General features: G+C 53.4%; 1 protein-coding gene across 1 annotated transcript in view; it reads right to left on the minus strand.

Moving 5' to 3' along the window:
• The window catches only part of ARHGAP23 (Rho GTPase activating protein 23), an 86242-nt gene extending 63418 nt beyond the window's left edge, over positions 1-22824 (minus strand). Inside the window, 1 exon segment of the mRNA XM_021067077.1 lies at positions 22700-22824. Within this exon segment, the coding sequence (XP_020922736.1) occupies positions 22700-22762 (63 nt within the window). The 5' untranslated portion in view covers positions 22763-22824.

The raw sequence follows: 24063 nt of genomic DNA on the forward strand, positions 1-24063 counted from the left end.
CTTGGTCTCATTGGACTTACCCTAAGAATCAGATATTTGAGGAGTTCCCGTCGTGGCGCAGTGGTTAACGAATCCAACTAGAAACCATGAGGTTGAGGGTTCGATCCCTGCTCTTGCTTAGTGGTTAATGATCCGGCGTTGCTGTGAGCTGCGGTGTAGGTTGCAGAAGCGGCTCGGATCCCGAGTTGCTGTGGCTCTGGCACAGGCCAGTGGGTGTAGGTTGCAGAAGCGGCTCGGATCCCGAGTTGCTGTGGCTCTGGCACAGGCCAGTGGCTAAAGCTCCGATTCGACCCCTAGCCTGGGAACCTACATATGCTGCGAGAGCGGCCCAAGAATTGGCGAAAAGACAAAAAAAAAAAAAAAAAAAATCAGATGTTTGAGATTGCTTTTACACCCATTTTTCAGATGCAGAAACTGAGGCTCAAAGACATGTGACTGGTTCGAGGCTCACTTGGGACTAAACTGGGACCATCCCAGGTTTCTAACCCTTAACTCAGATCTCTTTCCATTATCATCGCATTTATCTATTCAACAGCCACATCTTGGGTGCCTGCTGTGGGCCAGGTGCCTGGCCAGGGGCTGGACACCTTAGAGGATAAGACCTGACCCTCAGGGTAGTTCTACTAGTGTTGTCCTAGCTCCTGAAATCTTTAGGGGTCTCCAGGTTCCAGATTCAGGCCCAAGCCAGCTGCCTTACCCCCCGCCCCCGACCAAGGGAGACCCCCCCCCTTACACATACCAAAGCGGTCCCTGTGTCAGGGGTTTGAGGCCTCTTCTCTCTATTCGGGGACAGTTTGCAGGTGGGGTTAGGGGCCTCCCAGGTTAGCCTTTAAACCAGAGAGTGGGATGGGCTGGAGGAGCCGAAGCGTGAGGGGCCCGCCTGACCACGGGGATCTGGGGAACAGGAGCACCTCTTGGGGCCCAAGGGTTGGGTGATGTGAGAAGGAGGGAAACTGATACCACCGAAAGGCGTGTGGTTCAGGAAGTGAGTGAGAGGGGCTTCGGGGTCAATTCGCCTACTTTTCCTTCCTCCAGTTTGCTGAGTGTCTCCTCCCAGATTGTAGGCTCCAACCAACAGGACAAACAATGTGTCCCCCCTGCCCCGCCCCAAGAGAATCTAAAGCTCCGAATGGTTCCACACACCCATCACACACCACCAAACTGGGACCCATAACCGCCCCTCGGCCTCACACACAGACGGAGCAAATCCTCTGCCAGCCCGTCCATCCCAGGCATGCCGGCAATGCGATACCCAAGGCATGCCCGCCCCGCCCACGCCTGCGCCGCTGACCCCTGCCCCAGTCTCCTTGCTCAAGGGCAGCCACCCCCTCGGCCCTCCTCCACCCTTCTGCCCCACTGGGAGGCCTGCTTCCCAGCACCACTTGTGTGCAGTCCCGACGTGCCCCAACAGGCCAGGCTGACGAGCCGGCCAGGCAAGCCCGTCTCCCCAACACCCTCAGTGTGTAGACAAGCCCACATCACTGGCAGCCTGGGGACCCCATACTCGGTCCGGCCTGTGTGCAAGGGGTGGTTCAGAGGGTCTCTCCAGACCCCGTGCTCTCCCCATCCAGGGCCAGTCTTGCTGCTGCGTTGGGGTGTTGTGACACCCCCCCTTCTGCCTGGAAACTGGGCCATAGCCAAGGAAGGCTGGGGGAGGGGAGGGGGAGAGAAAAAGGAAGGAGGAAGCCCTCGGGATTCCAGAACACCCATGGTCATTTCAAAGACAGAGCCACATGATCCTAAGCTGCACAGAATCCCCTAGTTTTTTGTTTTTGGGGTTTTTTGGGGGGGTTGCTTTATAGGGCCAAGCTAAGGGACGCATCAGCGTATGCCATAGCCACAGCAATGTGGGATCCGCGCCACATCTGCAAGCTACATGACAGCTTACGGCACCGCTGAATCCTTAACCCACTGAGCGAGGCCAGGGATCCAACCCACAACCTCATGGATACTAGTGGGTTCTGCTGAGCCAGAGTGGGATCTCCAGAATCCCCTGGTTTTTCAGTGACAGTGTTGCACAGGAGTTAGCGCATGGGCCCTGGAATCCTCTGGAATTCAGGACCTCTGGGTCTGAGTCCTTATCTCTACCACTGTTTGGCTGTGAGAATTTGGGTGAGTTATTTAACCTTCTCGGTTCCTCACCAGTAAAATGGGAACTACCCTAAGTTCCTCCTCATAGGATGTTGGAAGAATTAAGTAAAGTCCTGAACGCTTCGTAAGACTTCAATGAATGAAAGTCTTTGTTTTTCTTTTTCTTTTTTTTTTTAGGGCTGCACCCCCACGGCACATGGAGGTTCCCAGGCTAGGGGTCGAATCGGAGCTACAGCCTCTGGCCTGCACCAGAGCCAGAGCAACGCGGGATCCAAGCCACGTCTGTGACCCACACCACGGCTCACGGCAGCACCGGATCCTCAACCCACTGAGTGAGGCCAGGGATCGAACCCGCATCCTCATGGCTCCTAGTAGGATTCGTTTCTGCTGCACCACGATGGGAACTCCTGTTTTTCTTTTTCTTTGAAAAAAACCTGTATTGAGGCATAATTGACATATACTATTATAATAGTTTCAGGTGCACAGCACAATGATTGGATGTTCACACATGTTTGGAAAATGATCACCACAATGAGTCCAGCTAAACATCTGTCACCATGCTTAGTTATGGAGTTTTTTTCTTGTGGTGAGGACTTTTAAGATCTACCCTCTTTTGCTGTTTTTGTTTTGTTTTTTGGTCGTCCCATGGCATATAGAGTTCCCAGACCAGGGATCAGATCCAAGCTGTAGCTGCAACCTATGCCACTGCTGGATCCTTCACCCACTGGGCTGGGCCAGGGATAGAACCTGCATCCCAGCACTCCAGAGACACTGCCAATCCCACTGCGCCACAGCGGGAACTCCAAGGTCTACCCTCTTAGCAACTTTTAAATATGCAATACTCTGTGATTAACTATAGTTGCTGAGCTGTACACGACATCCGCAGGACTTATTTATTTTATAATTTAAAGCTTGCACCTTTTGGACCCCTGCTACACTGTTGGTGGGAACGTAAATTGGTACAACCACTATGGAAAACAGTATGGTGGTACCTCAGAAAACTAAATATAGAACTACCATATGATCCAGCAATCCCACCCCTGGGCATACATCCAGACAAGAAAAAGATACATGCACTCCTATATTCATTGCAGCACTACTCACAATAGCCAGGACATGGAAACAACCTAAATGTCCATCGACAGATGAATGGATTAAGAAGATGTGGTACATATGCACAATGGAATACTACTCAGCCATAAAAAAGAATAAAACAGGAGTTCCCGTCCCAGCGCAGTGGTTAACGAATCTGACTAGGAACCATGAGGTTGCGGGTTTGATCCCTGGCCTCGCCCAGTAGATTGGGGATCCAGCGTTGCCATGAGCTGTGGTGTAGGTCGCAGATGTGGCTCGTATCCTGCACTGCTGTGGCTGTGGTGTAGGCCGGCAGCTGCAGCTCCGATTCGACTCCTGGCCTGGGAACCTCCATACGCCATGGGTGCGGCCCTAAAAAAGAAAGACAAAAAAAAAAAAAAAAAAGAATGTGTGTGTATATATATGTATGTATGTATGTATAACTGGGCCACTTTACTGTACAGCAGAAATTGACAGAACATTCTAAATCAACTATAATAAAAATTTTAAAAAAATTAAAAAATAGAAAGTTCACATCTTCCGACTCCTTTCACTCGTTTCACCCACCCCCAACTTCTGACAGCCACCAATCTGTTCTCTGTGAACTTGGGGTTTGGGTGTTTTTTTTTCAGATTCCACATATAAGTGAGATCATACATACGGTATTTGTCTTTCTCTCTCTGCCTTATTTCACTTAGCAGCATGCCCTCCAGGTCAATGCAAGATGGTTTCATTGTCTTTGGGTTATTCACACTCTCGCACACCCAAACACATGCTCATTCAGCCTGCAGACAAACTCAGCCACCAGGACACAAAGACACACGCAGTCAAGGAGGTCGGCACAAAGCCATGAACCTGCTCTCATGGGCATCACCACCACCTCCCACTGCTGGTCCCCCAAGCAGGAAGGACTCACCAGGAGCCCCCCTCACCTAGCAGGACTTTGACAGGCCCAGAGCCTTGTCTGTAAGCGCTTTGGGAGGGGGGAAGGGGTAGGTGACATGAGACACCTCCCCCCAGGATGGAGCCTGGGGCAGACGAGGGACATGGTGACAAAGGTGCCAGGCTGGCAAGGCCTCCTCCCAGCAGGAGAGCCAGGTCCCTCCTCAGGGACGCCCAAGGGAGGGGGAATTCAGATGAGTCTCTTTCCTCATGGTGGGAAATGAGCACTTGCAGAAAAGGGTAAGTCTGGAGCCAGCCACAAAGTAAACAGTGGGGCCATCGCCCAGGCAACCGTGGCCGGCGTGGGACAGGGCCCACCACAAGCCCTCTCTAACCCCCTGATTTACTCCACTCAGCAGCCCCTCAACTGTCTCAGTGCAGGCCCTCCACGTATCCATTCTGGTCTCTGAGCCTGTCTGGAGGCTCCCCAAAAGGAAGAAGCTATGCCTCCTCCATCAGATTGGGCTCCTGGAGCGTTGCTGCGGCTGTGGTGTAGGCCGGCAGCTATAGCTCCAATTTGATCCTTAGCCTGGGAACCTCCATATGCCACGGGTGCGGCCCTTTAAAAAAAAAAAAAAAAAAGGGCTCCCTGAGAGCAGGATGGTGGCTGTTGTGCCCCCTATTAGTCCAAGATCTTTCAGAGGTCATGGCCTGTGTCTTTCCCCTCAGACTGGAGACTGCTCAAAGGCCTGGCCTGAGCCTCCTCCATTAGACAGAGAGCTTCCTAAGAGCAAGGGCAACTGAATTTTCAGACATGTCTTTGTCGTGCCAGTAGGACTCTCAAAAATTATTTGCTGATGGAGTTCCCGTTGTGGTGCAGGGAAAACAAATCCGATTAGGAACCATGAGGTTGTGGGTTCCGGCCTCGATCAGTGGGTTAAGGATCCCGAGTTGCTGGGAGCTGTGGTGTAGGTCGCAGACACTGCTCGGATCTCGTGCTGTGGCCGGCAGCTGTAGCTCCAATTGGACCCCTAGCCTGGGAACCTCCATATGCTGCAAGAGCAGCCCCCAAAAGCAAAATAAATAAATAAATAAATAAAGATTTGCTGGTGGCAAGATTATGGAGAAATTGGAACCCTTGTGCCTTGCTGGTAGGGATGCAAAATGGTGAAAACGATGTGGTGGCTGCTCAAAAAATTAAATGTAGAATTACAGTAGGATCCAGCAAATTCCACCTCTGGCCACGTACCTAAAAGAAGTGAGAGCAGGGACTCAAACAGCTATTCATATAGTGAGGTTCACAGCAGCATTATTCATGAGAGTCAAACTATGGAAACAACCCAAATGGCCACTGACAGAAAAATGGATTAACAAACCATGGTATATACGTACAATGGAACTTTATTGTCTTAAGAAACCAGGAAATTCTGACACATGTTACAACATGGATGAATCTTGAAGACACGATGCTGAGTGAAATAAGCCACACACAAAAGGACAAATATTGTATGATTCTACTTATAGGAGACACCTAGATTCGTAGAGTCAGGAAATAGAATGGTAGCTGCCAAGGGCTAGGGGAAAGGGAATGTGAGTTATTGGTTAGTGGGTATAGAGTTTCAGTTTGGAAAGATGAAACAGGAGTTCCTGTCATGGTTCAGTGGTTAACGAACCCGACTAGGATCCATGAGGATGTGGGTTCAATCCCTGGCCTTGATCGGTGGGTTAAGGATCTGGGGTTGCCTCACTCAGTGAGTAAGGATCCGACGTTGCTGTGGGCTGTGGTGTAGGTCACAGACCGGGCTTGGATCTGGCATTGCTGTGGCTGTGGTGTAGGCCAGTGGCTACAGCTCCAATTTGACCCCTAGCCTGGGAACCTCCATGTGCCTTGAGTGTGGCCCTAAAAAGCAAGAAAAAAAAAAAAAAAAAAGATGAAACGGTTGAAATGTACATTTAAAAATGATAGACTTTTTTTTTTTTTTTTGGCTGTGTCCACGGCATGTGCAATTCCCAGGCCACAGATCAAACCTGTACCACAGCATCGACCTCAGCCACTTCAGTGACAACGCTGGATCCTTAACCCGCTGTACCACAAGAGGACCCCCTAAAAATGTTAAATTTTAAGTTATGCATATTTTACCACACACACACATAAGAAAGAACGGCAAAGTCCGAAATCAAGTGAGAAAACAAATATTATTGAAGGAAGATGGAACATATGAATGGGTCTTCCAATGGGGCCCAGGAGCAGGCGCTGCCCACAGAGGTTGCCCAGGACAGCTGGGGACCTCCTGCTTGGAGGACCTTGTTCATCGAACCCCTCTCCATTGTGACTTCTCTGAGCCCCTGGCTCATCTTTGGGGCCCTAGTAGTCCCCACACAGGGGGAGCTCTCAAACTGCCAGGGGATTCTGAACCTCACACGCAGTAGGTCCTTGGCATTGAGGATCTACCATCTCTCGGAGGCTGGACTGATGGGCACACAATCTCTTGAGATGCTGCATGCCAAGGTGTCGGGACCCTGGAAGTTTTCCTAGCAAAAGCCAGGCTAAGGGTGGGGTTCCTGACCCCCCTGCCGAGGCCCAATAGCCCATGGCACGCATGTCTTTTCCAAGCCCACATATGCTTACATACCACCTGTAACATATACACACACACAAGGGTGTGCACACGGAGGCCAGTCCTTGCTCTTGCACGCTCTCTCATGCACACACCAAGAAAAGCATGCCAACACGCTGAAGGAGGCACTGTCTTGCCAGAGACGCAGGCAGGTCCAGCGTGCGGCAGAGCCCCCTGCTGGCCCAGGTCTGTCACTTACCTCCCTCACAGCCCAGAGATGGCAGGGTGCCCTCATCTCCTCCACTCTGCCTCCCCCACTGCATTCTCCAGGCCCTATTGCCCACAGAGGAAGAGGGTCTTCTGCAGAAGGACAGAACGACTGTGGGATCTTAAGAAGGATCTCTCTTTGTTGGTTGGTCTAGAAGTGCTGGAGACAGAGGCCAGAGCCCTTTTTCAGACAAGGTTGTGTTAGGGGCAGTCACTGTGCCTGCAGTGACTCTTCCCCAAAATCATCATATCTGAACAGCTCACATCAGAGGAGACTGGGGGAGAATTCGGCGTGGCTCTTCCTCCGGGCCCCCACACCCCTCTCTGGAAGTTTTTCGTATTGTCTGACCACCTGGGCAGAGCTGACAGGTGCGCTCACTGGTTTCTTTCAGGGGCACACTCAGTCCTAGTCAAGCCAAGACCACATCCCCTCCCCGGGCAGGTCTCAACAGATTCGGGAAAGTTCCCTCAAGGGCATATGGGGCTCCCTTGCAGGGAGAGGTTCTCAGCTCCACCCCTGAAACCACCACCCCCTCACCCCAGGCCCTGCTCAACCTGACCAGTTCAGTCCATCACCCAGCCTAAGAGTTGAACTTCTCCCTAATCCAGCCTATGATGCCCCAGAGGCAGCTGGAAGGATGGAGGGGATGGTGGCTCCTCAGGGACAAACAACCTCCCCTGGGCTTCTGCCTATGAGGGAGCTGGAATGGATTCTGGGCTGGGCTGTGTGGTCACAAGAAGACAGACGGCATCGCCTTCTGCCCAGAACCTCCCCCTCACCATGTGCCTGGCTCTGCATTTGGGGACACAGTAGCAGCCACAGCAGAAATTAATAATTGTTGCATCCTTACTATGTTCCAGGTATGCTTCTCATGCATTACCTCATTTAGCAGCAGAGCAGCCTCTTGGGACAAGTGTGACCCACACGCACACACCACCTTGGCTTTCTGGGCCCCCCACCCAGTCTGGTGCTAGGGAAGGAGTTCTGAGCAAACTCATTGGGCACCTGTGGGGGTGGGGAGGTGGGGGGATAGGAGGCTGGTGAGAGAGAGACCCCCGGCCCAGCATAGAGAAGGCTGATCTGGAGAAAGGGTGACACTTGCCAGTGGTATTGGCCCTCGCGTCTTTCTGGCTGTGTGACCTCAAGGTCACACAGGCTTTCTCATTTCTTCAGCTATAAAATGAAGCTAGGGATAGCAGCCTGAAAAAGTTGCTGGGAAAGCATTCCGAGAACCAATTAATGGGGGGGGGTGTTAATGGCCCCAGCCCTTCATCCCACCCATCAGAGAGTAGGCCCTGCTTCCCAAACGTCCCCTGAGTCCACCCGCTTCACCATGTCCACCATAGTGGACACTCTGCTCCAAGCTCCCATCACTTCTCTGGCCCCTCATGGTCCAGACTAATTGTTTTAATATGACCACCAGGCCCTGAGGGACATGCCTCTGTGTTCCACGCCCACCACCCCGCTCCTTCCTTTATGCTCTGGTTACCCTGGCCTCCTTCCAGTTCCTTTGAGGACCAGGCACCCTTCCAGCCTCAGGCCCTTTGCACATGCTGTTTCTCTCTTCCCCAGCTCCCTCCCTGCCTCACCAACCCACACCCTGATTAACTCCTACCCACCCTGCTGTTCTCAGCAAAAAAGTCACTTGCCAGAGACACCTCCTCTGGTCCCCAGACCAGGTCAGGTCTCTGTGCACCCTCTCACAGCTCTCTTGAGATGGTGTCTATATATTTATGAGCTTATTTTGACCAACATCTCCCCCTTGGAGTGGTGAGATCTGGAAGGGCTGAGACCATGTCTGGTAGTCAAATCCCCAGCTCCTGGCAGGGCTCCTGGCACAAAGTAGGTGCTCGGCATGCTGCTTCTGAATGTAGGGGAATGAAGGGGCCTCTCCTCAGAGAAGCAAATGGTTGGCAGAACCCCATCCCCAGGAGATGGGGATGAAGCATCTACCTGGGGCAGAAGCAGCTTCAGATCCTTGTCCATTTTTTGTTACCCTCCCCCCCCACTCTTCCTCAATGGGAACCAGATTCAGAAAGTGAGGTTACCAGAATAAGAGAGTAAGAGGTAGGGAGAAAAGGGGAGCTGCTGCATCTCCTCTGCAGGGTCTTCTATCCCTTCCCCCAGTTGGTCAAGCCCTTGTCCACTCAGGGCTGGCCCATCATATCCACAGTTCCCTCTCCCTGGATTATAACATCTGTCTCTCTCCTTCCTCCATCTTCCCTTAACTGATTCCTTATCCTCCAGGTCTCGGCTTGACTGTTTCTGAAAAACTTCCCGAACTGCAAGCTAAGGACGTTGCCAGGGTGCCACCACTAGCAGCGGCCCTGATTCAAGCCCAGGTCTTTCTGCCGGCAGAGCCCAGGCCCTCAGCCACCTCATTACATGCCTCGTTACTACCAGTTTTTCCCTGGAGGCCCGGCTGAAAGACACGCCCCCTCTCCAGGCCTCAGTTTCCTCCTGCCACCCCTAGTTTTCAGGAAAATGGGCCGAGATAGAAGGTGGAGGTGGAGACAAAGGGAGGAGGGAGAAGAGGAGGAAAGAGGAGTGGTGGGAGGGAGGAGCGCGGAAAGGCGGCAGCCTCGGGCCAGCCAGACTTGAGTAACGCCAAGTATGCGAACTACGCCAGCCCCAGGGTCGGCCCTTCACGCCCCGCAGCCCCCGCCCCAGCGCTCTCAGGCCCGCCAGCCCTGCACAGGGTCCTGAAATGGGGCGGCGGGCCAAGGAGGCACACTTGGGCGTGGAGGCTGAGTGGCAGGAGTGAAGAGGTGTGGCCATGCAGATGACATGCAAATAGACAGCAGCTGGCCTATCTGATTGGCGGGTTTCTGCCCTTCTGGGAAGGTGTGCCGAATGGGCGTTAGCACCCTGCCGGGCCCCTGCCCACGCCCGCTTCCTCGCGGCGGGCAGCAGAGGTTCCCAAACCTTCGGGTCACCCAGTGGCTGAGGTCACACTAATGTGTGTATCCATCCTTTGAAGGCCTCTCACCCTCTTCTGTCAAGGCCCCGGTAGGGCTCTTTTGCTGGGACGCCATCCCTGCCCACCCCAGCGCCAGGTCAGCCTCTCCTCTGGAGCTCATCTGTCTCACAGGCAGCTGGACATTTAGGAAATTACAACAGACCCATCCCTGCCTCTGGACTCCTTTCCTCCTCAGGAAGTGAGGAAACACACTGGGCTGGGGGCAGGAGACCCATTCAGTGGCCCATTCCAGCCCCTCGTGTGCCCCCAAACAAGTCCGTCAACCTCAGAGCCCGGCTCCTCTTTCTTTCTTTCTGGAACTATTGAGTAGGTGTCAGGGAGGGTGAGCAGTCAAAGAGACCTAAGACCAGGCGCCAGCTGTGTGATCCCAGTCCAGCCCTTCCCTCTCCAAGCCTCAGTTTCCTCAGCTGTAAATGGGGTCCTTGAGAGGACTCTGTGAGAGTGCCTGGCACATGGGAATTGTTCAACAAATCTTAGTTCAGTAGTCCACAAAAGATCTTAAAAAAAAACAAAAAACTTTAAATTTTATTTTTGTTTTTTGTCTTTTTAGGGCTGCACCCACAGCATATGAAGGCTCCCAGGCTAGGGGTCAAATCAGAGCTATAGCTGCTGGCCTACACCACAGCCACAGCAACACCAGATCCAAGCTGCATCTGCAACATACGTCACCGGATCCTTAACCCATTGAATGAGGCCAGAGATCGAACCCGAAACCTCACGGTTCCTAGTCGGATTTGTTTCTGCTGTGCCATGACAGGAACTCCAAAAAAAAGATCTTTTTAAATTAATAAAACAGTTCCTGATTTTATGAGGAGGCAAAGATGAGACAAATTTAAAAGGCTGCAAAGCATAGTGTTTAAACACTCCTAAACAGGATTCTGAAGAACTTGGTTTTGAATCCCAACTTGATCCCATTTCCTAGCTGTGTATCCTTGGGCTAGTTCCTAACCTCTCTGAGCTTCTGTTTCTGCTTTTATAAAAGAGACAATCTATTCTCCATGAGACTGTTGTGCAGATTAAAGAGAGAGTGTGTATAAAGTGCTCAGTACAGCAGAGCCTGGCACTGAAATGTTCCATAAATGTTAGTCGAAACCAATACTCCTACTGTTATTATTATGCAGTTCTCACAATGCAGTGCAAAGTGCTGTGGGAAGTTTCAGTTAATCAGTCAACAACAGCCGTTCAGCTTGGCCTAGTCTAGAAGCTGGAGATAGAGCAGTGAACAAGACAAAGTTCCTGGAGTTCCCTTCATGGCTCAGTGGTTAACAAACCTGACTAGGATCCATGAGGATGAGGGTTTGATCCCTGGCCTCGCTCAGTGGGTTAAGGATCACGAGCTGCTGTGAGCTGTGGTGTAGGTCACAGCCCCGAATCAACACCTAGCCTGGGAACCTCCATGTGCTGTGGGTGCAGCCCTAAAATAGAAAAAAAAAAAAAAAAAAAAAGACAAAGTTCCTACCCTCATGGGACTTAAAGTCTAGTCTAGTGCCCAGAAGATGAAATTCCCATATATTTGAGGAATTGGCAGTTTAGGATGGTGGTGGGGAAGCTAGGTGGTAGATTTATAGAGAAAGATATTTGAACTGGGCATTGACAGATAAATAGGAGTTTGTGAAACAGAAGGCAGGAGAGGATATATCAGACAAAGCAAAGAGATGGGATATGGCAGGTTCCTGGGAAGGGGAAGAGGGTGATACTTTCCACTCCGATCCTGTCCTGTCCATCTCCAATTCCACGGTCAACCCTCATCATCCCTCACCTGGTCTACTGCCGCCACTTCCTGACCCCCTTTGGTGGCTCCACACCATCTATGGGAGCAAGTCAAGTTCCTTGGGGAACCTGGGGTCTTCCATACCACTCATGAGCAAACCCAAACTCCAAGCAGGCACAGGGAGAATCCCCGTGCAAGCAGAACCATGGAGAAGCAGGACAAAATCATGTTGCCCACATCAGACTTAAACTCGGATGCTGCGTGACCTTTGGTGGAGTAATTCACCCTCTCAGGGTCTTGGTTCTTGTATCAGTAAATACACAACCACTTCATGATGGTCCTTGAAAATCCATCAAAAGAAGTTTGAACTTCTTCTAAAGAATCCTCAACTTAGCAATAGGTTTAGAAACAGGAATTGAGAGAAAGGAGATTAATCATTCCACAAACTGGTTTTGAACCAAGTTGTACAGCAATTCTACCCAGTGACACCATTTCCATCTTTAAACCCTGTGACCACTTTTATGACAACGTTCACACTCACATGATGCCACAGTGAAGATATTCATTTGTATCTGTTGTGAGTCTGCCTCCTCAGTTAGATCAGGATTGTTTTTATGTAATATTTGTGGAGAGGTGGCAAGGGGTGTTCTGGACTGGCGGATAGGCTAGCTGCACATCTCAGAACCCCCCATAAAATCTTTTTTTTTTTTTAAGGCCACACCTGTGGCATATGGAAGTTCCCAGGCTAAGAGTTGAATTGGAACTACTGATGCTGGCCTACACCACAGCCACAGCATCTCGGGATCCTTAACCCACTGAGCAGGGTCAGGGATTGAACCCTCGTCCTCATGGATACTAGTCGGGTTCATTACCACTGAGCTGCGATGGGCCCCCCATCAGAGCCCCCTATAAAATCTGAATGGAGGTTTTGGGCGGGGAGAAAAGCAGACAAGGAACCCCCTTGAGAACAGGGCTATGTCGTATTCATCCAGGTCCCAAGACCCACAGAGAGCAACTGGAAGAGAGAGGGCACACAGGAGACGGGCACCAAATGAACAAAATCCAGTTTGCATGAAGATCTAGCCGCTGCCTGATTTTCCCAGGCATGGAGCCGCGAGTTTCTGGAGTTGGAGCCTTCTCCTGCCCCAGGCTGAAATTACGGAAAGGGACACTCTCCTGCAAGCCAGGCCTGGGAATGTCCTCAGCACCCTGGGCCACACCCAGTCTCAGATAATGCTCTCCCTCACCCTGTGGGGATCTAAGCATCTGGGAGCCACCAGAGAAGGACAAGGTCCCAGTGGGAAAGGAGGGGGCCCTGTTTCTCATCCCATCAGCAGTCCCAGCCTTGCTGTGTGACCCCCATTTCCTGACTCCCACTCTCCCCTCTTAGAGACACCCCACCCCCTCCTGGGTTCTAGGTCCAGCCTCGGCTGCCCCCGCAGCCTTCACCCGCACCAGGTGCTGCCGGGCGGAGGGGGGCACGGTGCCAAGGCTTCATTAGAGCTAATGAAGGCTAAGCTTGGCAGATGCCGGTGCATGATAGGGAAAGTACTAGAACCGCCCACAGTCCCCCATCACAACCTGGGACACTCAGCTCCCTCCTCCCCTTCTCTTGGGGAGCAACTAGGGGCCCCACCCTTAGAAGAGGATAGGGAGATTTAGAAGAATCTTCCCAAGTAGAGAGAATGCCATGAGGCCGGAGGAGACAGGGATTCAAAGCTCAGCCCAAAAAATCCAAAAGAAACCTGCCCCTTGCTTTCCCCCCATCATGGAGTCACAGCAGGTCAGAGCTGAAGAGACCATGGGCATGTCTCTACTACCTTTGGGTCAGAACTCGGCAACCTGAACCCCCTTCTCACCTGGCATCCATCCTTCCTCTTCCTCCCACTTTTTTATCCTTTAGTTTGCCTTTTAGGGCCGCACCCGTGGCACATGGAAGTTCCCGTGCTAGGGGTCGAATTGGAGCTGCAGCTGCTGGCCTACATCACAGCCACAGCAACGCCAGATCCTTAACCCACCTCGCGAGGCCAGGGTTCGAACCCGAATCCTCATGGATACTAGCCAGGTTCTTAACCCACCAAGTCACAATGGGAACTCCCGTTTTTAAAGGTTTTATTGACGTACAGTTGATTTCTAATGTTGTGACAATTTCTACTCCACAACAAAGTGATCAGTTATACACACACACACATCCATTCTTTTTTAGATTCTTTTCCCATATAGATTATCACAGAACACTGGGTAGAGTTCCTTGTGCTAGACTCGTCCCTGCTGCCCAGTCATTCCACATACTTCAGTGCACTTACTCAACCCCAAGCCCCCAGTCCGTCCCTCGCGCCCTCCACCTGTCTGCTTTGGTCTGCCCTCCACCTCCACAAAGTTTGTTTTCTAAGTCAATAAGTTCATTTGTTCTTCCTTCCTCCCGCTTGTGCCTGGCCTGTCTTTTTTTTTTGTCTTTTGTCTTTTTAGGGCCACTCCCACAGCACATGGAGGTTCCCAGGCTAGGGGTCTCATTGGAGCTACAGCTGCCAGCCTACACCACAGCCACAGCCACAGCAACGCCAGATCCGAGCTGTGTCTGCGACCTATACCACAGCTCACGGCAATGCCAGATCCTTAACCCACTGAGCAAGGCCAGGGATAGAACCCACAACCTCATGGTTCCTAATCAGATTCGTTTTCACTGCACCCCAATGGGAACTCTGTACCTATCCTTTTTGCCTCTGCTTCTAGCCTCTCTGTCTTGCCTTTCTCTGGGCCTCAGTTTCCCTTGGAGCAGGAGAGAGGGTGGCCTCTCATATCCATCCACCTAAAATGAAAGAGATGTTCCCTCTCCCAGGGGCCTCTCTCCCCGATGCCTTGCTTTTGTGGAGAACAGTTTCCTCAGCACTGAGAGTGAGGGGAGCTCCGTGGTGGAAGGTAGGGTTCTGCACTGCAGCCTTTCCTTCCAGCCTTTCGGGGGCTCTCCGGAGAGCCTGGTTCTCAACTCCTCCCTCCTACGAGGGCTTGAAGTCCTGTATCTACACTGAGGTTCTCTAAGGAGCTCTCACACTCTAAGGAAATTAATTTTTTTTCTTTCTTTCTTTCTTTTTTTTTTTTTTTAGGGCCACACCCACAGTATATGGGAGGTTCCCAGGCTAGGGGTAAAATTGAAACTGTAGCCGCCGGCCTACACCACAGCCACAGCCACAGCAGATCCCAGCCAAGTCTGACTATACCACAGCTCACAGCCACGCCGGATCCTTAACCTACTGAGCAAGGCCAAGGATCGAACCCTCATCCTCTTGGATACTAGTCAGGTTCGTTACCACTGAGCCACAACGGGAAACTCCTCTTTGAGGAAACTAAAAAGGAAGAAGCCGCAGATTTAGGAGCCCAGACAGAATCCAAGCTAGGCATGGTTGGAAACCAGGCCTACAGTCACCCCTGCTGGGCAACCCCCCCCCCCCCCCCCCGAGTGGTGGTCCTCCCACACAGCTCCCCCATGTCCTCTGAGCCTGGCTGCATTCCTCCCGCCCACACACCTCCTGCCAGCTCGCCTGGCCCGAAGGGGCCGGCCCTAGGTCTCTTTCCACCCTTGGCTTTCGGGGCTCAGTCATCCCCACACCCCGCCCCAAGTTCTCTCCTCCCAGGGATTCAGACTGTGCTTTGAAAGGGTCACTTCAAAGAGGACTTGCCTGCCGAGGGCCCAGCCAGACCCAGGGCTGGCGGCTCGGCCAGATTCCCGGTGGCTGGGGACAAAGGCCCCACTGTTCCCCCGACCCCCGGACGCCCCCAAATGTACGGGGCATAAGCAGTCTTTCTTTCCCCAGTTCCGTTCCTTACAGGCCCTGGCTCTTTGCCACAGGGAGTAGCCCTGGCCCCTCATCCAGGAGGGTCTGGGGGTGGAGGCGGGGGGTCAGGGAGCTACCAGTTCCCCACCCCCACCATACTCCCCACCCTTTGGGGCAGCCAGGATGTGGATGCAGCCTTGGGCTGACTTCAGAGCCAGCAGTCCAGGCACCTCACTGCCCCTCAGCCACCAAGCCCTTCCTTTTTTTTGTCTTTTCTTTCTTTTTTTTTTTTTTTTTTTTTTTTTTGTCTTTTTGCCTTTTTTAGGGCCACTCTGGCGCCATATGGAGGTTCCCAGGCTAAGGGTCGAATTGGAGCTGTAGCCAACAGCCTACAGCAGAACCACAGCAACTCGGGATCCAAGCCGCATCTGCAACCTACACCACAGCTCACGGCATCATCAGATCCTTAACCCACTGAGCAAGGCCAGGGATCGAACCCTCAACCTCTAGTCAGATTCGTTAACCATTGTGCCACGATGGGAACTCCCACCAAGCCCTTCCCGGGCCTGCAATGGCCTCTCCACTTCTCCCACCCATCAGACCCATACTCATCCTTCCAGGCCTCCTCCAGGCAGCCTCTCAGGACTCCCTCTCCCCAGAGGATCCTCATAGCCCAAACCATACAGCCACTCTCACTCCTCTTCCTAATTCCCAACAGTGGGAACCAGGTCTCATCTGCTCCTCTAATTTCCTACCATACGGTGCTGATTCCAAAGCAAGGTCCTTAAGGTTTTCTGTGTCAACCCTTCAATCAATGCCTGAATTCCCTCTAGTCCAGCCTTTGCTTGCTCCCCTCCACTGACAGGGGCCTCATTACTTCTAGCGACGGCTCATTTCCTCTTCAGATTACTCCAAACATAAAGGATTCTTTCATTTAATTTTTTGGGTTTTGGGGGCCGTGCCTGGGGCATGTGGAAGTTCCTGGGTCAGGGATGGAACCCGTGCCACAGGAGTGATCCAGGCCACTACAGTGACAACCCTGGATCCTCAACCCACTCTTGCCACAAGAGAACTCCAAGGATTCTCTTTATTGAGCCCAAAATGTGTTGTTCTCACCTCCATCCATTGAGTACTGTCTGTTTAATAATAGTTGCTGCTAATAGTTGAGATTATCAAATGTCAGCCTCTTTATCTGTATTACCTCATTTAATCCTCTCAACAATTTTGAGGGATTATTTCAGGGCTAAAACTGAGGCCAAAAACAACTAAGCAACTTGGCCAAGATCACGGAGTGAATAAGGGATAAAGCTGAAACTTGAACCTCCTCAGGCTGAAGGCAGAGCCCAGACACCCCATGGTTCCTCCCCAAGCACCAGGGGCCGTGCCAGGCCCTGTCCTCTCATCTCCCACGGGTTCCTGCTTATATTAGAGGGCAGACCACACCCCTCACGTGGAGTCTTCTTTTTTTCCTAGTTGGCTCCCACCAGCCTTTGTCAGCACATGAAGTGCGGCTGGGGACAGGGACAGATTGATGCTCCTTCAAACTAGCCAATGGGGAGCAGAGGGAGTAAGAGGGGAAGGGATCACCTGCCTAGGGACACACAGGTGGGAGGAGGTTTCAGGAGGTGACCTTGGGCCTCAGGTTTAGGACTAGAGGTGCCTGGACACCCAACACCCCTTCCTGGGAGAGGTGGAGAACAGGTACCTATAAGAGGCCCTGTCCCAAACCGGATACTCCGTCCACCCTCTAACTTGAAAGGCACAGAACCTTCCACCAAGGGGAGGTACGGGGCTGAACATCTCAGGGCCAGAGAGATGCAAAAGGAACAGACAGCTTCAGTCCAACCTGTAGTCTTTTCCCACCTGCTCAAGGTGTCGCACTGCCCCCTTGGAACTGGGAGAGAGAGGGAGGGAGAGCAAGAGAGAAGCCAACAAGCTGGGGGCCCTACCAGCCCTGTTAAGCCTTGGAGGATGATGATACAGGGTGTAGGCGAGCTTTCCTTGCCTCTCTAGATTTTGGGTGAGTTTTTGTTTGTTTCTTTGTCTTTTTTTTTTTTTTTTTTTTGTCTTTTGTCTTTTTAGGGCTGCACCTGTGGCATATGGAAGTTCCCAGGCTAGGGGTCCAATCGGAGCTACAGCTGCTGGCCTACATCACAGCCACAGCAACGCAGGACTTGAGCAGCATCTGCGACCCATACCACAGCTCATGGCAACGCCAGATCCTTAACCCACTGAGCAAAGCCAGGGATCAAACCCGTGTCCTCATGGATACTAGTCACTTCGTTAACCACTGAGAGCCATGATGGGAACTCCTGTTTCTTTGTCTTTAACGTAAAAGTTCTGGGGCCAGGGATAGAACCCAAGTCACACAGCAACTTGCACCACAGCAGTGACAACCACCAACCTGCTGAGCCACCAGGGAACTCCTCCTCTCTAGGTCTGACTCAGTCACTCCTGGCACAGATAACACAATGATGCAGCTCTAGGTTACCTTCCCAAGACCCCAGCTACTTCCAAGGGATTAGATTACAGAATTCTGTGGTTTTTTCCCATACACTGTCAGTCAGTCAGTCAGTCAGTCAGTCAACAAACATTCTGAGTACTGACTGCATACCAGGCTCTGTGGATACCAAGATAAACACAATACCTCTGCGGCTGCTTGGAATAAGCACAGTCAGTTCCTTAGCTCTGCCACCTACTAGTTGTGTGACCTTAGGAAGCCACATAATTCTTTGTGCCAGTTTCATCTGTCAGATGGTATGGTGATAATGTACCCAGTGGCAGGCTCTATGGAAGTAGTTGCAATGCTTACTTTTCTTGCCATCAAATGAGTCCAATCCAGCAGGGGAGCCTGGCGTGTAGACCAGGCATCACAAAGCCAGGGCAGAGCTGGGCGCAGGGCACCCTGGGAGGCCAGGGGAGGGGCTGCTCCCTGGCCTGCACTTCGCTAACATTTAGAGAGGGCCACTCTGTGCCAGGCACTGTGCTGGCCACTGGGACACAGAGATGAACAGGACACATTGTCCACTCATCCCTGCTCCCCCCCTTCCCCTCCCCCGGCCTAGCCTCAGAACCCTGCCCTGGAGCGGGGACACCCAGGACAGAACTGTGTGGGGAAAGGCATGGCCTGGGAACCCAGGGGGGGTCAGAACCACCACGCCCCCTGCTTCATGTCCACCACTCCCGGGCTCTCTGACCTTGGGCACTCTCTGGCCTCAGTTTCCCCGCTCTTGGACAAGCTGACTGCTCTGGTCCTGACTCACTCTGGCAGGTGATGAATACGCTCCACCACCACAGAGCTTTCACCTCGCCCCAGAGTCCAGTCCCGAGGCCATCCCCGCCTGCTGTCCCGTTGAAGCAGTGACAAGAAGATGCCTGCCTGGTGCTGACTGGCACTGCCCTGCTGACGAGCTGGCATAATTTCACATGAAACAAGGGGCCTGGATCTAAAGGCGGCTTGTTTGAAGGGGGTGGAGGGTGCTAGGGGGAAGGCAGAGCCAGCTCCCACAGGCCCTATTCATGACTCTCTCTGGGGAGGGAGAGAGAGCAGGATAATTAAAACCAGGCTTTGTCCAAATCCCTGACCAAGCCAATATCTCACCTTTGAACCCCTGCAGCCAACAGAGCAGGCCTGATGCCCCTTTGGAAGGAAAACACCCATGAACCAAGCCATGGCCCAAGTGCGGTGGGTTGGCACTGGGTGGGATGGGCTGGCACTGGGTGGGATGGGCAGGCTGGAGGAGTAAACAAGTTGATTCCCCACCCACCAAAGACAGATGGACACCTGGGGCTTCACCACCCTGAGGCTTCTTGTCCCCATCCCTGTCCGAGCGGAAAGACAAGCAACCAAGCTCCCATCCAGCAGAAGGTTGACCTTGATCTTGGCCGGTGTCCAAGATGGATCCCCGGATTCAAGGTGGGAGTGACAGCAGACAAGGCAGGTCATGAGAAGCAGGGTAATGGGGCGAGACTACAGACTTGAGCCAGACTGCTGGGTTCCTACCCTGGCTCTGCCACTTTTTTTTTTTTTTTAAGGGCCGCACCCATGGCATATGGAGGGTCCCAGGCTAGGGGTCAAATTGAAGCTGCAGCTGCTGGCCTACACCACAGCCACAGCAACACCAGATCTGAGATGAGTCTGTGACCTACACCACAGCTCATGGCAACACCGGATCCTTTAACCCACTGAGTGAAGCCAGGGATTGAACCTGCATCCTCATGGATACTAGTTGGGTTCGGTACCACTGAGCCACAATGGAACTCCTCTGCCACTTGTTACTAATGTGATTTTGGCCAGGCTATTGGCTCTCTGTGCCTCAGTGTCCTCAACTGTGAAATGGGGACAATAGCAGCACCTACATCATGGTGGTTTTGTGAGGATTACATGACGTAACTTAAGGAGTTCCTGGTGCAGTTAAGGATCCGGCATTGCTATTGCTGTGGCTTGGGTCACTGCTATGGTGCAGGCTGGATCCCTGGCTTGGGGAACTTCCACATGCTGTGGGTGCAGCCAAATAAATAAATAAATAAAATATACGCTTGAAAAAAATAAATTAATTAATGAGGTAACTTAAGTAAATCCTTGCCCAGAGTAATTGCTATGTCTTAGCTATCAGCTAGACTATTTTTTTTTTCTTCTTCTTCTTCTTTTTCCTTTTTATGGCTGCACCCATACCACATGGAAGTTCCTGGGCCAGGGGTCAAATCGGAGCCACAGCCGGGGCCTACACCACAATCTGAGCCATATCTGCGACCTATGCCACAGCTTATGACAATGCCAGATCCTTAACCCACTGGGCAAAGCCAGGGATCAAACCCACATCCTCAGAGACAACATTGGGTCCTTAACCCACTGAGCCACAATGGGAACTCCAAAACAATTTTTTTGGGGGGAGGGCTTTGTAGGGCCACACCGGAGGCATATGGGAGTTCCTAGGCTAGGGGTCTAATCAGAGCTGTAGCTGCCGGCCTACACCACAGCCACAGCAACACCAGATCTAAGCCGCATCTGCAACCTACACCACAGCTCATGGCAACACTGGATCCTTAACCCACTGAGTGAGGCCAGGGATGGAACCTGCAACCTCATGGTTCCTAGTCAGATTCGTTTCTGCTGTGCCACGACGGGAACTCCCCAAAACATTTCTTTTTAAGTTGGCACTCAAAGTCCATTTGAAGGATCTCCAGATTTCTACACTGGAATCCAACATCACAGCAATCTCCTAACTCACTATACTGGAGAAAACTTCCCTGCCAGATGCTCCAGGCTAGTTGCAGCTTATAAGCCTCTTCCAAAAAGTTCTCCCAAATGGCTAACTGCAATCCCTCATTCTCCTCTGTAGACTCTCTTTTAACCTGATATATCATGAAGTCCTTCAAAGTACCCCTGTGACAAAGGATGAAGCAATAAATGCCTCTGCCCACACCTGTGCGGCCCTCTTCTGTACCCAGCACCCTCCCTCATCACCCACTCGGTGCCAAAAATGCTGCACCCCTGGGCCTCCTGCTCCCCTTGCCATGAGCTCAGGGTTGGCCTGATGTGGGGGTACAGAGGTTCCCATCCAAGCTGCCCAAACATAAAACCTATTCCCAGGGTCCAGTCCCTCTCTGTTTGAGCTGGGATCCTCAAATGCCTGCCCCACGGTGTTCCAAAGCCACTTTCCTAATAATGCTCCCCCCCCCCCGAGCTTCATCTTGTGCTATGTCTCCCATCAGAAGACGTGGGTTCTAGACCGGGCACTATCACTGTGTGGTCTCAGACACGACTACCCACCCAGGGATTTTGAGACCCTCAAATCCAGCATGGAAGGATTTACCACTTTCATCATTCCCAAGGGGAGGGTGGGGCCTCCCATGTGGGAACTTGGAGCTCCCAGCAACCTTGGGTGGACCCAACCACCTTGTGAGCAAGTGGAAGAAGAGGCTGGGGGCCTGCGGGCTGTGTTTGGAGGCAAAATGACTGGTTATGTAATGGAGATTCAGATCGCATGCCAATGAGAACATCTCAGGGAAAGCGGCCACTTTGGGGAATGGGGCTGTTGTCCTGGCAGAGAAGGAGAACCCCAAGGAATCAAAGGCCCTCCACCCACAGTGGGGCCACAGGGTGGGGCTGGAGGTGGAGATCCGAGGAGATGAAGTATGTGTTGGTGTGTGTGTGTGTTGGTGTGTGTGTGTGTGTGTGTGTGTGTGTGTGTGTGGTGGGGGGACCCAAGGGATTCAAGGATAATGACCTCCACTTCCATCCCCTGTCCATCCTGAAATTCAAGTTTGTAATTAGGAAAGACTTTGGCTGAAAGGTGGAGGGAGAGTCGGAGGGAGAACGCTGCATACTTCCAGCTCCTGAGAAACACACCAGTCTGAGTTTGCAAAGCCCCAGACCCCACCTCCAACTCCGAGGGGAGGGTTGTGGAGGGATGTCCCTAAATCCCCCCGCCCTGTCAAAAGAGGAAGAGGCCTCAGTCCAGGCTTGATCCCAACCTGGACCCCAGGGACCTTCTCTCCTAAGCTCAGAAAACCACTGGGCTGTCGGTGTTCAACCCTTCCACTTGGAAAGGGGAAATCACTGTTGGGGTGCTCCAGCAGGCTCGGAGGTAGAGGGCTGGCCCCAGTGGGGCCCGGGGGCCCTTGCTGGCCCCTCCCAGCCTCAGCAGCTGGCAGATGAAAGAACCCAAGCAAAGCAGCCCAGCGCTGAGTAATACCCCTGGCACCCCGCGCCCAGACCCACCCACAGCCAGTCCGAGGGGGCAGAGGAGAGGGCAGCCGCGCCGGCAGGACCCGGGGGTCCCAGGCCTGCTTCTCTTCCCCAGGACCTAGGGGGCGGCGGGCCCGCTCCGGGCAGCTCGTTGTGAGGGTCGGGCCAGGCCTGGGGAGAGGGTGACGCAGGGAGGGGGTGTCCGGCCACAGTGGCCAAGGACATCCCGCTCCGGGAACCCCCTCCCCCACTCCCTCTCCCTCCAGCTGTGCCGGGGCCTCGCCAACGGAAAACGAAAACTCGGGCAGAGGAAACGGCGGCAGGCGCCCCGCCTGAAAAACCCGGACAAAAGGCGCGGGCCTCCCGCCCCCGCTGCCTGGCCACCCGGGGCCTGGCACCGCCGCTCCGGTCGGTGCCCCCAGCCCTGGCAGTCCCGTGCGCCATCTCGGCCCCCTGCCTACCTTCCTCCTTCCCGCGCCCCCTGCCCAGGGCAGCTCCGGCTCCGGCCCTCTCCCCGGCCACCAGAAGATGTTGCCGGCAGCCGTGCCCGCGGTGTCCGCGTTGAGCACCCCAGGCTGTGCCCTCCGAACGGGGGCGCCGCGACCCCAGCCCTGCTGTCAGCTCCCCGGCAGCGCCTGGATCCGCCCCCTCCCCTGGCTCAGTGCCCTCACCTGAGGGGGCCGGGGCTCCGGGCGGGGCGGGATCCCGACCAGGCAGAAGGCGACTCCATTCATCGGGCGGCAGCGGCGTCTCTGCGGCCAGGGCACTGCTAGGGGCGCCGGCCGGGACCCGGGAGGGGCGGGGCCGAGCGCAGAGGGGGTGGGGCGTCTCTTCGCCCCGCCCCCTGAGTTCCCGACGGGGCGCACCCTCTGCCTCTCGCCGGGGTAGCCGACTGGTACAAAGGGCTGAAGCTGGGACCCACGCTGGCAGGGGAGCTGGAAGGCGCAACACGGCCAACGGAAGAGAGGTGGTCTCGGGGTGACAGTTTGGGCCGGCCTCCAGGGGTCTGGCCTAGGTGGACGGTTATCCGAGCGGCCAAGGAAAGAGGACAAGGGCACAGAACCCAGAACTAGCACCAAGAGAGGGAGGAAGGAAGGGAAAGGGAGGCGGAGAGAAACACAGCCAGTCAGAAATGAACAGAGAGACACAGAAAGCATGAGAGAGGCAGACAAGACAGAGACAGGGTAGAGAATGGCAGAGGAAATCAGAGACGAAGATGAAGAGAAGGGACGTTGGAAGAATGGGAAAGAGAAAAGACTTAGGGAGCCTTCCATCCAGAGACTCACGGGGGTTGAGACAAGGACAGTGATGGTTATACCCACCGGGGAGGGAATGGGGCGGGGCGGGGGGGGGACCTTCAGGGGCTCCATGCCCCTCAACCTAGGACGCCCCTCCGAGGCAGTCTCAGCCCAGGATCCCATGCAGGCAGGGAAATGGGGGCTGTACTAGAGAAGCAGGTGATCCAGCCCTTCGGACCCCCAGTGTGGCTCAGGCCTCTAGACAGTCCACAGACCCCCTCTGCAATGGATGACATTCTGAGCAGAGACCCTCCAGCTTCCCTTCTCGGCTTCGCTCTGAGCTGGACCCGAAGACCCACCGGGGTCCTGAGTCAGATTCTCAGTTCCCTGCCCCCAAGCAAGAGCCCTGCAGCCCATCCCCTGATGGTCTGGGAAGGGACTGTCCCTCAGTCTTTAGTTTCTGCTGCCAAGTTCTTTTGCTCTCTAACTGACATCCTTACTACCTCCTATTTTCTATAGGGGGAAAGCCTATGCTTGCCTCTTTCCATGCCTTCTTGTCATTTTAAAGGTCTCCTGCATTCTTTCACCCAGATTGTGAAGAAGGGAAGGCAGAAGCCACAGATCAATAGGAATAGGATTAGGGGAAGGCAGGCAGTGAAAGTGAGAAGGCCACCTCTGCCTATTGGAATGGCCCCCCTCCTCTGGGGCAATGAGCCTCATAAAATCTATGTGCTTTACCACCCCCCTGACTGCTGAGAACAAATCAGCCCCAAGCCCTGGACCCCCTCACCCCATGA

The sequence above is a fragment of the Sus scrofa genome, chromosome 12, assembly GCF_000003025.6.
Source record: "Sus scrofa isolate TJ Tabasco breed Duroc chromosome 12, Sscrofa11.1, whole genome shotgun sequence".
NCBI lineage: Eukaryota > Metazoa > Chordata > Mammalia > Artiodactyla > Suidae > Sus > Sus scrofa.